The sequence below is a fragment of the Crotalus tigris genome, unplaced genomic scaffold (assembly GCF_016545835.1).
Source record: "Crotalus tigris isolate CLP2741 ecotype Arizona unplaced genomic scaffold, ASM1654583v1 scf7180000017774.6281472, whole genome shotgun sequence".
NCBI classification, from domain to species: domain Eukaryota; kingdom Metazoa; phylum Chordata; class Lepidosauria; order Squamata; family Viperidae; genus Crotalus; species Crotalus tigris.
Window position 1 is genome coordinate 4,538,281 of NW_024096625.1, and position 17,888 is coordinate 4,556,168.

The 17,888-nt window shown below is 38.6% G+C and overlaps 1 protein-coding gene across 1 annotated transcript; it reads left to right on the forward strand.

The window, feature by feature from the left end:
• Positions 1-295: 295 nt before the first annotated feature.
• Positions 296-15,173, forward strand: CUNH7orf31 (chromosome unknown C7orf31 homolog). The gene is made up of 9 exons (XM_039341906.1): positions 296-313; positions 1,077-1,232; positions 2,372-2,542; positions 3,583-3,618; positions 4,646-4,746; positions 9,169-9,236; positions 12,838-12,982; positions 13,181-13,272; positions 14,348-15,173. Exons 2-9 carry the CDS (start codon positions 1,099-1,101, stop codon positions 15,140-15,142), a joined length of 1,542 nt encoding a protein of 513 aa, XP_039197840.1. The 5' UTR covers positions 296-313; positions 1,077-1,098; the 3' UTR covers positions 15,143-15,173.
• The last annotated feature ends 2,715 nt before the right edge of the window (positions 15,174-17,888 follow it).

The following is a 17,888-nucleotide window of genomic DNA, read 5'->3' on the forward strand; positions in this document are numbered from 1 at the left end:
AAGATTATAGTTTGTCTGCAAAAGGTTTCTCTGTTTCTTAATCAGCTTAACTTTCAATCCTGCCTGAGTAAGTCAGTCACTGATATTTTTCCCCCTACAGTATCACAAATATGTTTCACTCTTCAGACTCATTTGATTAAAAACCATTGTGAAAATTCAGTCATTTCTTTTTACTCTAGATAGAAACAAGAGTGAGGATAGTCTCCTCTATTTCACAAGGAGCTGATGACCAAGTCATTGTGATGTCAGATAAAAACTTGGGGGTCTAGTTAAGAAAGTAATTCAATATCCTGTGCAACACTTAAATGGAAAGGTAGGTGGATTTGAGGCTGCAAAAAGACAGTGAATAATAAACTGAATCACACCTCCCAGCAACCAATGTAGCCAAAGAGAATTTAATTTAGTCGTAGTTGAAGACTATAGATTTAACTGTCCCTAGAGTTCAAAGACATTTCCTCAACTGAACACCTTTTCACTGTATTCAAACTACCGTACTCCCATAATTTATAGAGAGTATGTCTCTTTTCTATGGTAGCTGATTATCATGGGAATTGATATTTAATACATTTGAAGAACATCTAAGGCTGAGGTTATAATTACAAGATATATTATTTAACAATTGTACATTTGATCATTTGAATAAACACAGTTTGCTAGTGTTAATAGGTTATGCCTTTCTGTCATGAACTAAGGGGAATCAAAATACCTTTTATTCCTCATGTTACATCTCTATATACAGAAATATTTAAAGTCATAACATGCATATTTTATTCAATCCAACACACTAGTAAAAGAAACTATCATTACACCACATTCATTTTTTCTGATTATTTATGTGACTTCTGATAAATCAAATTCTTGTTTTAATTAGAAACCTTGATCTATTAAAAATGCAAAATCACTGTGTCTCTATTTTAGAAATCTTCCCTCCCTTCTTATTTATGTTAAATACTAAAAATCCTTATCCATTTTATTCATTCAAACATATTTAGTGTTCTAATACAATCTGAAAATGTATTGAAATGTATTTGGTTGGTTGGTTTCAGAACCAGACTATTGAAATTATCTGTTTTCAGGTCTTCTCCATAGCAGATAAAAATGGAGGTTCACCCAAGAATGTCCTATTACAATGATGTACAAGATGGAACAGCTGTAATAACAAAAACTTTGGAATCCACTGATCACTTTACTCCACTGCATATCCCTCCAGGCCCACCTATATTTCCAGAAAGGTAAAAAAAATCACCTTTTAACTGCTTTCATCTCTATCATCCATAGCTTCAATCTAGATTTTCAAATAACTGTTATATAATGGGATGCATCTGCACAATTGCTAAGATCAGGGCTTAGTCTTGCTTCTTTGGGATAAGTATTGTTTAATTCCCTGTATTGGGGGAAACTATTTAGCTTTATACGGATTGTATTATTTCTTTGTGCAAATTATTGTAAATAATTAAATAGAATTATTAAACTGTCTCGCAGTGAGTTGTCATATGGCAAGTTGTCCCGTAGTGAATTGGCCGTGATGCATTGTCCCATAGTGAGTTGGCCGTGCAACAAATTGTCACAGATAACTCATCACGGTCAGCTCACTGCGGGACCACTAACTTTGGCCAACTTGGTGTGGGGCAATTCACTGTGAGACAGTTTAACAATTCTATTTAATTATTTACAATAATTTGCTATAAATTTTCCATCTGGATTATTGGAATGGAAGAGATTCCAGGGTGCACTTTCTTGAAGCCTTTCTAGGTCCAGAATGGGACAACTTGCCACAGATAACTCACCACAGCCAGCCCACTGCGGGACAACTCACCATGGCCAACTTGATGTGGAATAACTCACTGCGAGACAATTTAACAATTCTATTTAATTATTTATAAAAGTAAATTATTTTAATTTTTGCCATTCACATTTCATTCTGCCCCTTGTTTTGCATCCTCTCTTTAATGATTCTATTCCACTATTTCTTTGATATTAGCATAACTCTTGTCCTGCAGCGAGTTGGCGGCACAAGCTGGTCATGGCAAATTAGCCATGGTGAGTTGGCTGTGGCAAGTTGGCCATGGGAAATTCTCATTGACCCTTCTAGGTCAATTACGGTGGAGTTAACTGAAGGGTATTTCTTTGTTGTATCAGGCTAACTGTATGTTGTTTAAACCCTGCCAATTGTGGTTTATTCAATAAATCCTGATTAAGCAAGCCATAGTTTGATATGTGTGAACACAACATTCAGATCCTATCTGTTACAAGAATTAGTGATAAAAATTGGGAAGTGTAATTCAGCAATTTTTGATCACCATAAGCTATCAACCAGGCTTTGTATGTTAAAGCTGGAATTGTTTTTTCATAATGTTTGATCTCATTCCAGATATGAGGAGCTAAGGAAAACATTTCAGCTATGCAAATCAATCTTAAGAGGAAATCAAGAACCTAGAGGAAGTGAGCCTATACTACCTGAATCTCACAGAATCTATGAGCCACCTTACAAGTTTACTCATGCACCCTGCTATGATGAGGACACCAAAAATGTTCCATTAAGGTTGTTGAACTCCATTCAGTTTTTGATTGACTCTTTTTACAGATTCCTTCTTCTGCATCATCTGCTTTAGCCTTCCTCCTATTCCTGATTGGGGATAATTTATTTATTTTTATTTATTAGATTTTGTCCTACCTTTCTTACTTTATAAATAAATCAATAGGGTAAACATACTTAATATTCATTTGTCCTATTTTCTCCAGAACAATCTGTGAGGTGAGTTGAATTATGAAAGAGTGGCTGAATCAAAGTCACTCAACTAGCTTTCAGGCTTAAAGTGAGACTAGAACTACAATCTCCTGCTTTCTAAGCCAGCACACCTTAACCGTTATACCAAATTTCTCAGCTGCTTATCTTATCAAGGCACCTTTAACTCTAGCATCATGTCATGCCAACCTTGGATTTTGTCTGCCTGCTCTGGGCTTCTGTTACACTTTCTTTCAAACCTACATGCCAGGTTGCAGGTGATTTTAAGGAGTTTTAACTCCCTCACCCACCAGCTTCATACTTCTACAATGCGGAAATTTAAAAAGAAAAATAATAGGCCCTGGTTCCCACTCTTTGCCATCTTCACCAATATATATTAAAAAGATTCTGTATGTTTATTTTAAACTTTAATTAACTGTTGAGGACTGGAAGATTAAAAGTGTGTTCTAGAATTTAACCACCTGATAGCATCAAAACAACTTTTCATTTGTTCAAATTAAAAGTCTTCAAAGTAACATGACTTTGGGCCAATCACCTTATGGGGAAAATAAGAGGAGGAAAGTATGCTGGATATATTTGCCAATTTGAGCTATTTTTAAAATAACAAAAGTGCAGTACAAATAAATAAGAAGTAAATTGTGTGTGAAATTTTGATGCATTCTCCTGTGATCTTATCTTTTATATTAATTATTTTTAATATAACTTAATAACATAGCTTAAGATTAAATTGTTTGTTTTATGGTATGGTGCCTAGAATCATGTCAGTGGTATGAGCAGCTTTATAAATTGGATTCATAAATAAATAAATGCAGAATCTTTTTTTATTTTAATTACAGACTACCTGAGTTACCAGAAAATTCCAATTCAAACAAGTAAGCATATATCATCTATTTCTTTCTGCCCATGTAGAGATCATTCTCTTAAACTATATTCATTGGTACCACCTGAGTGTTGGTAGGTGGAACAGTAATCTAGGTTTTCTGAACTGGTTTCAACTCTTCACAGCCACTTTAAATATAAGCTGTGCAGGAAACCAATCCCTTCATATGAGCAACAGGAATCTATAGCCATCAAACTCCACCTTCCAAGAGCTACCTTCATCATGGCCAGTGGTGAACCTGTGATAGATCAGCAACACCTGGAGATTGACATGCTCCTCATCCCTGCTTTAAAAGCATACAATACCTGTGGGTAGTGCTTAAAAACTGAATCTGTGTGAACAGAAAGTGTCAGATCTGATTTTTTAAAAAATAAAAAGCAATGTATTTATAGTTGGACTTCAACTCTCAATAATAATATAAGTAATATGGTGAAATATAGGGATAGGACAGGCACAGCTATTTAAAAAAATAGGAGATTTATACAGCTATTGCTATGTGAACTTAATACTGGATTCATAATCCATAGCATAATAAAAATCAAAATTCCTCCTTGTCCACACCTGATTCTTAGTTTATGTACTATGAGTAATGAGGTTACTGTACCATGAGTAAACAAGGGAGAGGCCATAACAAGGAGTTTAGCATTCTCGGTATTCCCAAATATGAGCTATTACTTTTCTGTTTTGCAGAAACCAGTACAAATGCCTTCCATATAGGAAGTATATATATTGACCTATGAAGGATGCAAAAACATGTTATAAAAAGGTGCACGTTCTTTGCTACTCATAGTCAATAACAAGGTTGATCACATGGATTTAGGATGACAAAGACAAAGGAGGAGGATGAGGAAGAGGAGGAGGGAAGGGGAAGGGGAATGGGGGAGAAGGAGAAGGAGAAGGAGAAGGAAAAGGAGAAGAATCCACACAGGACTTACAGAAACCAATAAGATATGCTGTTAGGTAACATTATGTGTTTTATTTTCTTGCCAAATATTTATAAAATCTGCTCTATTGTTTAGGTGCACAAGGTATCTAAAATATAAGACACCAGGGGCTCTACTCATAGAGGGCCGATTTCGTCCTTTTCATCCTTATGTCCATAGCAGCACTGACATCCAAGGTAAAGCATGCTTCTCTTTTTCTAGGATTGTTGTTGTTGTTAATTGCGAAGTCGTGTCCGACCCATCGCGACCCCATGGACAATGTTCCTCCAGGTCTTCCTGTCCTCTACCATCTTCTGGAGTCCATTTAAATTCACACCTACTGCTTCAGTGACTCCATCCAGCCATCTCATTCTCTGTCGTCCCCTTCTTCTATTGCCCTCAATCTTTCCCAGCATTAGGCTCTTCTCCAGTGAATCCTTCCTTCTCATTAGGTGGCCAAAGTACTTGAGTTTCAACTTCAGGATCTGGCCTTCTAAGGAGCAGTCAGGGTTGATCTCTTCTAGGACTGACCGGTTTGAACGCCTTGCAGTCCAAGGGACTCGCAGGAGTCTTCTCCAGCACCATAGTTCAAAGGCCTCAATTCTTTGGCACTCAGCCTTTCTTATGGTCCAACTTTCACAGCCATACATTGCAACTGGGAAAACCATGGCCTGGACTATACGCACTTTTGTTGGCAGGGTGATGTCTCTGCTTTTTAGTATGCTGTCTAGATTTGCCATAGCTTTCCTCCCAGGAGCAAGCGTCTTTTAATTTCTTGGCTGCAGTCCCCATCTGAGGTGATCTTGGAGCCCAGAAAAATAAAATCTGTCACTACCTCCATTTCTTCCCCATCTATTTGCCAGGAATTGAGAGGGCCGGATGCCATGATTTTGGTTTTCTTAATGTTGAGTTTCAAGCCAACTTTTGCACTCTCCTTCTTCACCCGCATCAAGAGGCTCTTTAGTTCCTCTTCACTTTCTGCCATTAGAGTGGTATCATCTGCATATCTTAGGTTGTTGATATTTCTCCCGGCAATCTTAATTCCAACTTTTGATTCATCTAGCCCTGCCTTTCTCATGATGTGCTCTGCATATAAGTTAAATAGGCAGGGTGACAGTATACAGCCTTGCCGGACTCCTTTTCCAATTTTGAACCAATCAGTGGTTCCGTGTTCAGTTCTCACTGTTGCTTCTTGACCCGCATATAGGTTTCTCAAGAGACAAATGAGATGGTCTGGTACTCCCATCTCTTTAAGAACTTGCCACAATTTGTTGTGATCCACACAATCAAAGGCTTTTGCATAGTCAATGAAGCAGAAGTAGATGTTTTTCTGGAACTCCCTAGCTTTCTCCATGATCCAGCGTATGTTGGCAATTTGATCTCTAGTTCCTCTGCCTCTTCGAAATCCTGCCTGTACTTCTGGTAGTTCTCGATCCACATACTGCTGGAGTCTAGCTTGTAGGATTTTAAGCATAACTTTACTAGCATGTGAAATGAGTGCAATGGTGCGATAGTTTGAACATTCTTTGGCATTGCCTTTCTTTGGAATTGGAATGTAAACTGACCTTTTCCAATCCTGTGGCCACTGTTGAGTTTTCCAAATTTGCTGGCAAATTGAGTGTAGCACTTTTACTGCATCGTCTTTTAAGATTTTGAATAGCTCAGCTGGAATACTGTCACCTCCACTAGCTTTGTTGTTGCTCAGATTTTCTAAGGCCCATTTCACTTCACATTCTAGGATGTCTGGTTCGAGGTCAGTGACCATCTCATTGTGGTTATCTGGGATGTTAAGCTCATTCTTGTATAGTTCTTCTGTGTAGTTTTGCCATCTCTTCTTAATCTCTTCTGCCTCTGTTAGGTCTCTGCCATTTTGGTCCTTTATCATGCCCATCTTTGCATGAAACATTCCCTTCATATCTCCAATTTTCTTGAAGAGATCTCTGGTCCTCCCTATTCTGTTGTTTTCTTCTATTTCTTTGCACTGTTCATTTAAGAAGGTATTCTTATCTCTTCTAGCTATTCTCTGGAATTCTGCATTCAATTGGGTGTATCTTTCTCTTTCTCCTTTGCCTTTCGCTTCCCTTCTTTCCTCAGCTATTTGCAAAGCTTCCTCAGACAGCCATTTTGCTTTCTTGCATTTCTTTTTCTTTGGGATGGTTTTAGTTGCTACCTCTTGTACAATGTTGCGAACTTCCATCCATAGTTCTTCAGGCACTCTGTCTATCAGATCCAGTTCCTTAAATCTATTTGTCACCTCTACTGTATATTCATCAGGAATATGATTTAGTTCATACCTGAGTGGCCTAGTGCTTTTCCCTACTTTTTTCAATTTAAGCCTAAATTTTGCAACGAGAAGCTCATGATCTGAGCCACAGTCAGCTCCTGGTCTTGTTTTTACTGACTGTATAGAGCTTTTCCATCTTTGGCTGCAGAGCACATAGTCAATCTGATTTCTATGTTGACCGTCTGGTGATGTCCATGTGTAGAGCCGTCTCTTGGGTTGTTGGAAAAGAGTGTTTGTTATGACCATCGTATTCTCTTGACAAAATTCTATTAGCCTGTGCCCTGCTTCATTTTGTACTCCAAGGCCAAACTTGCCTGTTATTCCGGTTATCTTTTGGCTTCCTACCTTAGCATTCCAATCCCCCATGATGATAAGGACATCATTTTTGGGTGTTAATTCTATAAGGTGCTGTAGGGCTTCATAGAACCGGTCAATTTCATCCTCTTCAGCACCAGTGGTTGGGGCATAGATTTGGACTACTGTGATATTGAATGGTTTGCCTTGGATTCGAATTGAGATCATTCTGTCATTTTGGGGATTGTATCCCAGTATTGCTTTTCCTATTCTTTTATTGACTATGAAGGCTACTCCATTTCTTCTGAGGGATTCTTGCCCACAGTAGTATACCTGATGGTCATCTGAGTTAAATTCACCCATTCCTGTCCATTTTAGTTCGCTGATTCCTAAGATGTCAATGTTCATTCTTGTCATCTCTTTTTTGACTACGTCTAGCTTGCCTTGATTCATGGATCTTACATTCCAGGTTCCTATGGAGAAAAGATCTTTACAGCATCGGACTTTCCTTTCACCACCAGATATATCCACAGCTGAGCGTCCTTTCGGCTTTGGCCCAGTCGCTTCATTCTTTCTGGCGCTACTAGTACTAGCCCTCTGCTCTTCCCCAGTAGCATATTGGACACCTTCCGACCTGAGGGGCTCATCTTCCAGTGTCATATCTTTTTTCCTTTTAGTACTGTCCATGGGGTTTTCATGGCAAAGATACTGGAGTGGTTTGCCATTTCCTTCTCCAGTGGATCACATTTTGTCAGAACTCTCTGCTATAACCTGTCCGTCTTGGGTGGCCCTGCACGGCATAGCTTATAGCTTCATTGAGTTACGCAAGCCCCTTCGCCACGACAAGGCAGTAATCCATAAAGGGGATTCTAGGATAGCATTTTAAATATTCAGTATTTAAATATTCAGTAGAGAAGAAGCAAAGTGGTCCACTGGAAATTCCAGCAGAAGGTCCATTCATACATATATATAGATAATGGGGAATTTTTTCAAAGCAGCTATACAAAGCATCGTTGCTTTGGTTCTTTATGGAGGGATACTTTGCTCAAGCCATGTACTTTGAGAAGTGGTTCTTTTAAATACTTTGCACAGCCCTAAGTAAACAACAATAATATATATTATTCTTCAAGGCACATTGACTTCAGTTATCTTTACTATCCATGAAATGTGAATATTTCACTTGAAACAATGCTTGGAGGACTGTGTATGATGTCTTAGAGAAAACACTATTTATAGGTTAGCCTTTGGGCATTTTTTCCTACAAAAATGCTTTTGAATAACCTATACACTTAGTGTTCATTGATTTTGCTGTAGCATAGTCCTCCCCTCCCATATTTGATTGTAGCTTAAAGGTGTATTATAGAGAAAAATCAATATTTGGATTATAGACTAGTTTGGTAACTGTTACAGTCCATGTTAATTAACTGTTAGTAATAATACTGGAAAGTCTAAAACTAATTGTGTACAAGGCTCACCGACCAGAAAAAAATATTATGAACCATTTCCTGTATTTAGTTTATAGCAAAATGTCCTGTTTTATTGAAAGGAAGTTATCCTGCCCCCCAAAAGGAGACTAGATACAAAAGCTAATCTGCCTCTATTGCTATATTGTTTAAAATGTAGAAAGACTTTTTCCTTTTAAAGGGATGGCAGTAGAGACTATTTTTCATTCAATGAATATCCTAATAGTAGTCATTCCCTTCCTTTTCCTACTCATAACAGTATTTCAATGTCAGCATGCAAACACAACTCCAGTATCTTCACTTCCTTGTGTCTGCAGCACAAGGAATTATTTTAATAGTTAAAATAGTTATTTTAATAGAATAAGAATCAGAGATCTAGAACTTTATCTGCAAAGCCAGAGAAATAAAACTTCCTTTGTTTTAATTTTCATGGTACTTTTAAAAATTACATGCAATGTAATGGAAGAATATCACAAGCAATGTCAATTCTGTGCTAATCTGGGCAGAACTAATAGGGATTCTAAGCTAAATTTAATTAATTTCATACTATAATACAATGTTTTCATCTGACATTGCAGTTGGCCCAAATAAAAAGGCAGATGCCAATCAATCTATCCATAGAGAAGCTGTGACGTGTTCAAATCATGTAAGTAATGATTACCAGTAGTTGAAAAATAGCATTAACTTGGTGACAGAACACATGGCATGCATGTTGCAGATCTCAGGTTCAGTATCTGGTTCTCCCAGTAAACCTAATCTGAAATCTCAAAAAGCTACTATCTCTGGGAGTCCTAGAAGTCCTCGGAGTTATTTGGTGCAATCTCTTTTTTTCTTTCTCAATCTGGAAAGAGATTAATAGAAAATCACCTCTGAAATATTGCCAAGAAAATTGCATGGACTTGTTGATGCAGTCACCAGGATTGACCCAAAGACACCAAAATAACAACAACAATCATCATCATCTGCCTATCCCAGGTTCTTGGTAAGGACTTGATAGGTAGACAAAAATGCCAAACCCAATCTGAACATCTGGCTGACTGTGTGATGATCAATAATAATTCAGTACATTAAAAAAATAACAGGTAAAGCAGATAATAACAAAACCCAGCAATGGAAAGTTGAAGAAGAAAGAAATGGGGGCTATTTCTGGCTGCACAAGACCAAAGCTTAAGAACAAATGCATACAAAGCCAGAATTGAGAAGACAGCAACAGGTAATAAGTGCCACCTCTGCAAAGAAGCTGAAGAAAACAGTGGGTCACCTGGTTAGCTCTGCAAAAAGATTGCACAAATCAATTACAAACAATGGCATGACAAAGAAACAACAATGGTGCATTAGAAAACCTGCAAGAAATACCATTTACCACTGGCAGGACAATAAAATAGAGATCATAGAAACTGAAGAGGCTAAAATACTCTGAGTTTAGAATTCAAACAGACAGGCACATAAAGCATAACACGCCAGACTTAACAATTGTCAATAAGAAAAGAAATTCTGAATAGTGGATTCAGCAGTACTGGAGACAGCAAATTAGAACAGAAGTAACTAGAGAAGATAACAAAATGCAAATACCTGCAAATAGAAATAGAACTGTAGCAGAAGAAAACAAAAGTAATACCAATAGTAATAGATGCCTTGGGTGCAATCCCAAAACAACTGGAGCACCACCTAGCATTGACAAATTCACCATCAGTCAACTGCAAAATTCAGTTTTACTTAGAACAGCTTACATCCTGCAACGATACCTCTAATACCATCAAACATCAATATCTGTCTATCCCATCCTTGAAGGACTCAATAGATAGATAAAAATGCCAAATATAGTCTGAACATCTGGATAACTATGCATGAATCATAATAAAATCAACCACCAGCTCCTAATTTCTATAACATTTGGAATATTACCAATTGCAGTGACCAAATCTTAAGCCACTCCAGAGATATTCAATAGGAGCTTTAAAGAACACTTGGCCTAAAACAGTGGTTCTCAACCTTTTTAATGCCGCAACCCCCAACCGGTTGTAAGTCGAGGACTACTCAACCGGTTGTAAGTCGAGGACTACTCAACTGGTGCAGCACCGTTTGCAGAATGGGGCTTTTGGCGGGCTCAGCAGGACAGAGACAGCCTGGACAATTCCTATTGGCTTTCAAAAGCCAATAGAATAAAAGCACAGCTAAGGAAAAGGGGGAAAAATGGCGGACTGCGTTGTTTGGCGACCCCCGTGAAATGGTTGTTCGACCCCAAATGGAGTCCCGACCCACAGGTTGAGAACCATTGGCCTAAAAGAAGATGTAAGAAAAACACCATTGAAATTTGGTGCAGGAAATACTATGGTGTCTAGTAAACAGTTGCCACACTTCATCTGGAAAAATGTCTTCTATGCATTTAAATACTCATGGATGGCAATTCCTTTGGGACAAAACTCCCAGGAAATTAGCCTGGTGTTATTACTTTTAGATGTGAGAATTAGTCAGAGGAAAACAGTCTAATATTAAATATGTTATTCATGATCAAAGAAAGATAGAGACAGGGAAGGGAAATCTCTCTTGTTAGAAGAAAGAGGTGCAAAAATATGAATATTTATTTAAATGTTAATGGGGCTCACTTTTGATATACAACCATCCTTTTTGTAGGGACTTTTTAGTTCTTCTATAGAAAGTTTCTACAGAAAGTATCAGAAGTTTTTGTGCCTGTTTAACTGATTTCAAGCCAACCTTGATGGGAGAAACCTGAGCGTGAGGCAGAACATATTGCCCTTGCCATGAAAGCTCTTCCCCCACTGCATACATTTCTAGCATTCAACTTGGCACATTACAGGCATTGAGTACTCCAATTCCCATCAATCCCAGCCAACCTAGTCCAGTGAAAAGGAATTATAGAAATTGTGGCCCAAAGGACATGGAGAACCCTAGGTTATTTACCCTTGATCTAATGGGTATTTCACTCTACAGTAAACAAACTTTTCATATTGTAAGGTCCCAGTCCCTTACCTGAACTTGAGATACCATATCAATCTAACCCAAGCGGAGACTTCTTGATCAAGCACTTTATTTGATTAAATTAAGCAGCTAGGTGGCCAACAATCTGGAACGCTGGCAGAGTTACATCCAGAAGTGCCACACATTAGAAAATTGGTAACATTGCTTTATAAACTTTGTTAGTCAATGAAAATCAGACAACAGACCATTACATCATAAGAAAGACATCAATCTTTCCTGTACAGTCCCTTATTCCCTTCTTCCATATATCCCATCAATGTACTTGTTTAAGGTGACCAATCGTCCTCCTTTAGGGATGACAGTCCTCCTTTTGTAAGTTCTGTCCTCCCTCAAAAAGTGTCCTCCTTCATGTCCTCCTTTTTGATATTTGAAGACTAATCTGCAGGGCTTTTTCTCTCACACAGAACGCTCAGAACAGCATTCCGGCATCTTTTTTTGATGGTTTTTTTTTTTCAGCTTTTGCATGAGCTGTGCTACTCCCACTATTGGCTTTCGAAAGGCAATAGGAATTGCTGCTGAATGCGCCAAAACACCCAGCTGGCAAACTTTGCATATGCAAGTTGTCTGTATTATTGTTACAATGAATAAAATGTTTCTTTTATTTACAATATTTTTTCTTCAATTTATTTGTGTCCTCCTTTTCGTTGTAAAAAAGTTGGTCACCTTAACATGTTTCCCACACTTGCATAAAATTTCTCTGGTGCAAAAGCTCATTACAAAAAGTAAGAAAGCAACAGTTAGACTAAACAATTACTCTTTGTTCCAGAACCTTTTAATATCATTATTAGAACGGTTCCCTTTTCCCCCCTTTCCCTTTTCATTTCCTGATTTGAATTGGATCAGGAACTAGAAGGAAAGCCAGGGTGTTTTAATCTTTGGTAGGGTCTATAGTCTCAATCCAAATCAGTTTCTGTATGTATGGAACTGATATTTTCTAAAATGTTAACACTTCAAAGTCCTATTTATTCTGAACAACAGCCGGGGGGGGGGTGAATGAATACATTTTTCATTAAACATTACATCTCAATTATACTGAACTTATTTTGGAATAAAAACGAAAAGAGGTACATGGGAGATGGAAAATATATGCAGTTTCCTGTTAGATTTTTAAATGTTCTAAATTTAATTTTTAATTTTAAAAACTGCTATTTCCCAAACCAATGAGGAAGCAGTATGCATTCCCAATATGGCTTCAAATGAAGTCATTTATCAACATGCTTTATTTATATTTTTATGCCAAATCTCAGGTCACTGAAGGAATCGGTCACCAAGATGAAACTCCTAAATCAACATTCCAGCTTCCAGAATCTGATCTTCTACCTCGAGCTGCCAATATACTAGAAAACGTAAAGAAGGCTCTTTGGCTATCTACCTACAAGCGAGACTACACAGGTATGCATTTTTAGCAAACTAAAGTATTATCATTCAAGTTAGCAGGTAAATCCAAACACTTTCAGATAATCATGTGGTGCTCTATATCTTTCTAAAAAACTACAGGGGATTAAAAAAAAGAAAATATAGACAAACGAGATATTATTTGTTTAAAAAGAATAAAAACAATAAAATAATATTTTAGTTCCTTCTTTCTAGGTAGCGGGCCTATGAACCCACTGCAGCTGGATGACTATAATGCCAAATTAATTGGCAGAGCAACAGGAGAACTGGGCAAAAATGTGGATCTTGTAAGTATGGAAAATGGTATCATGCATCTGGATATGGCAGACATTACCATTAGTCTCTTGTCATGGCAAAATCACATGTTAGCTTTGGAACTTCCTGCAGCCACTCTTCTTTGCAGAGTGGAAGAACTTACTTGAACAGTCCACCACAAGCACCTAATGGACTGATTGGATTTCAGAGGGAACTTGGGCTTGTTTCTGAAGCTCTATGGCAAGGAGGGCTTAGTCAGTGCTTGATGTAAGTGGCAGGAAGGCCTTTGCATAAATCCATCTTTTCTGCCCTTTGTGCTCTTTTCCTGAATCAGGAGGCCCTTCTTTTAATCAGTCATGTTTAGTTGCTATTTGGTTGGACGGTTGCAATATGCTCTATAATATGGAGCTAATCTTGAAGAGCATTCAGTAATGGCAACTGGTCCACCATGAAACAATGTCTGTTGCTTTAAGCACATCATGATATACTCATATAATATTACTACTTTGGCATCAAAGAAATTAGCTCCTGACAGATTTCCACATGCAATTCAAGATGAAACCTATAAGGGCTAGTTTCTTTGATGGCAAGGCAGTCATGTTACATATGCATATCATGGCTTACACCAATAATCACTTGCATTACCAAATCACCTGTTTTGCCATGTTCATGGCAAAATGAACATGCTCTGGGTCCTTCTGTTAAACACTGTCATCTAGTGGGGATTCAAGAGGCCTGTCTTCTTTATTACGGCATCTGCACTGTGGAACAGCATCACCCAAGTTTGGATGACTGTGACCCTATTCATCTTCAGAAGTCCTTGAAGATCTGGTTTTTCCCTCAAGCGCTGGTGCCAGGATGTTAGCTTAGCTTTATTTCAGTGATCTATAACTTATTACAACTCTCAGTTGCATTGTATTATTGATTTGTTTTATATTGTGTTACTTTATATTTTATGTATTGCTAATCACTAAGAATCACTAGACTGAGATGAATGCTCATATGAAATAAATATATAGGTCTATTTGGTTCTAGAACATCATATTTAGATGTACAGCATTGCACATATAAGTCCTGGGAATCAGTTCTATTCTATCTGCTCTTCAGAGAGAATCCTTTCATTCAGCAATGTCTCAAGTAAGGCCCCTGGAAGGACGCATTGCCCGTGTCCTTCAAGGCAAGGTCTCACATCATCAACATCAGCATGCTACAGAGAACTACGAGTCACCACTTCACTTGAGAGATCATTGCAGCATAAACTGGCGTTCAGAGGGAATGCAGAATAGTGGGAAAGCATCCCTGAGTCCCCTTCAACAGGATACACAAAACAAAGCAAGCCAAAGGGACAAATATCTGCTCTGCAATTGGATTCAGCCTGAAGCAGCTGCCCAGGAAGAAAACATCCAAGATAAGAAACTGCTCTCAAACAGATTTCGGAAAATTACGGATACCTGGAAAACAGATCAATTGTACTGCAGGCAACTTGCAGTGCCTCCTGAACCAGAGCCTCTTCTAAAACCTGAAAAATCCATTTACTACGAAGATTTGCAACCCTCCCATTTAAACAGATATATTGTGTGGCACAATCCTGCCATTCTTAGTAAGCCAACTTCAACCTCAACACAACTCAAGTGTGAAAGGTGTGCTAGTAAACCAGTTTCCGAATGTGCTTCTAATGTTGAAGAGATTGTAACAAGCTGCAATCCATCCACAGACTGGATTCCTAACTGTGGAATGGTTCGACCTCAGACAAAATTACTTGATATACAGGATTCTTTTACAAAGGGAGAAGCCATCAAGTACTTAAACGATCTTACAAAGCGGGGATTAAGAGACCTGAGGGATCATGACAGGCATGGCAGAAAGCATAAATTCCAGGGCATTCATGCTTTCTTTTTGTAATAACTCATCCTCTCAAACAGCAGAACTTATAAACACCTCAGCCACAGACTCCACTACTGAATTGGTCTTTTTATTTTTTTGTATTTTTCTCTGTTTAATTATTTATTATTATGGAATTGTTTCAATATCCTCTAATGTAGGGATGGTTTAGAATATACTAGCAGGCCTCTGTGATGTGCAGTAGTCTGCCAAAATTGCATATTCCCAATACTTTATAAACTACATGTAAAGAAATTGCTATGCTTAACTGTTTGTGTCTTTCACCTCAGTGTTCCTTTTCTGTAAAATGGAATATCACTTGGCTATATTTAACCATGCTATCTACTTTTCAAATATTGCATCAGAATCCTTGTTCTGTAATATAAAATGTACCATATTTTTCCGTGTATAAGACACACCCTTGTATAATAGGCTCTGGTGAGTTCCAAGCTTACAGCAAACAAAGTTAGCGCTGGGAGCAACTGCCTCCCAGCGGTCTAAATAGATGCTTCCCAGCCAGCTCCACCTGTTGTGGTTCCATGCCAGCCTGTGATCCCGGTAGTTGAGTCTGGGGAATCAGAGGAGGAGGAGGAGGAGGAGGAGGAGGAAGGGCCTGAAGAGCCATCAGAGTCAGAGGGAGGCTCTGATGAGCTGCATGACTTATAGACTGATGAGGAGGTTGGTCCTTCCACTCGTGATCGACCTGAAAGCCAGCTGTGCTGGGAAGATGAGTCAGACTTGGAGGAAGCACAGCTGGAAGACTTCAGAGACGCTCGTAAATGTAGGCAGGTCACACAAGTCAGACAGAGGGAGGCAATAGGGCAATTCCAGGGGAAGAGGAGAAAGCAGTGAGAAGTTAGACCTTGGGGGCTGCGTAACAAAAAGGGAATGTGTGGGTAGGGCTGGTTGCTGGAGGCAACCATTTGCAAAGAACTTCAGAGTCAAGAGATCATGGTCTGTTTATTTTGCCTGTTATTTCCTGTTTGACTCGTGCTCTGTTTTGCTCCCTTGGAAAAGTGTTATGTTGCTTTTTTGTTTTTCTGGGACAATTATCAGGTCTGTAACCCAAATAAAAGGGATTTATGTCCCAGTCTACTGTTAAAAGAGGGATTGTCTTTGTGCAGTAGCAAGGACATACGTAGGCTGGGACAGAACACCACTCCCCACCCACCTAACCAACATCCGGCATGATGAGCATGCCTTCCAACCCTGGTAAACAAACTGGCATGAGCATCATCATGACAGCAAGGCAAGGAAAGCAAAGGCAGGTTTTAAGCTCCCCGCTGTTTTTCCGCACCTATCAGCTGTTCAGTGGAGTGCCAAATAGTTGAGCCAGCAAACCTGGAAGTTCAGCCAGCCGCTATTATCGAGCAGGATAGCCTCGCAGCTGTATTCCTCAGGTTCCCTGGCCAGCATACAGGTACGAGGGAAAGGGCTGTCACTGCCATCCATGCTCTTGGTCCCATCCACTGCCTCTGGACGCTGACATCCAACGATCTTGCCCCTTCCCCCCTCCCGTTAGTGGCAAGCCCACAGGGGCCTGACACCTGCACCAGGCAGCACGGCAGCAGCATGTAAAGAACCCACCCAGGCATGCCCTGGGCTGTGGAGGTTACCAATATTTTTTCATGTATAATGTACTTGTATAAGATGCACCTGATTTTTGAACAAGATGTTTGCAGGAAAAATAGTGTCTTATACACAGAAAAATACGGTAGATAATTTATTTTCCAGACACACACATTGTTCCAACGCCCATGTGAAATGACTCCTCCCTCACCCTGATACATAATACACTAGTCAAGACTTGCAATTGTGAACATTTTAAACTATCCCTGCCCTTGTTGCATTGTCACCAGGTGGCAAACTTAATTTGAAATACCGTATCCATGAACAGGAAATTGCCAGTTCAAAGTAACTGAGGCTGCTTCAAATATACACTGTATGTTCTCTCTTTGGAGAGAAATTTTTCACTTTCTGCATTGTCGTATCAATTTGCTGGTATGGTTAGCATAAAGGATTTTAGTTACAGAACTGATAGCATTCCAGTGTTAGAAGATTTTAAAACTGTTAATTGTCTGTCTTATGATAAAAAGTATTTTGGGCTTGTTAATAAACTGCTAATGAAGTAGATTGCATCTGGCAAACCTATGTGTCAGAGGATTGCAATATGGAATGCTATTGTGTATAGTCCAAACAGCTGACAGGTATCAGATTGGAGAATCTGTGTTTTAGATGAAATCCCAAAAGGGTACACCCTTCCACAGCAGACTGTGGGTAATCTAAAAGTCTTCTCACTTCTTTCCCTTCCTCATTTAATTGAAAACATTCTTTTTTCTGCAGAGTAATCTAATGTGGATTTTTAGTTATTTTCTTTCCTCAGGAAATTGATCAAAATAGGAAAACCAATGCCCTTCATACATTTTGAATAATGATCCTTACTGGTCTTACTGATTGGGCATATAAGAATTGCCATCTATAATTCTAGAAGGTGCCAAGGTGCATATTTCTAGAACAGATCATCCAGATGAAAATAAATTTTCTAGTGGTATGGGTTTGAGTCCGTATACTTATGAGTTGTCTTGAAGAGAAAAATCCACTAGGTTATAAAATAGAATTGCAAAGATTGTGAAACAGCATATTTGACACACCAGAATTAAACCTGCCAAGTAGCACAAAGATCAAGTGCCTTTCAGAATTTCATGGATCCAGAAGATTGCTTTTTCTTACTCAGATATGAAAGTTTTCCAGAAAGAGTTGCACAGCA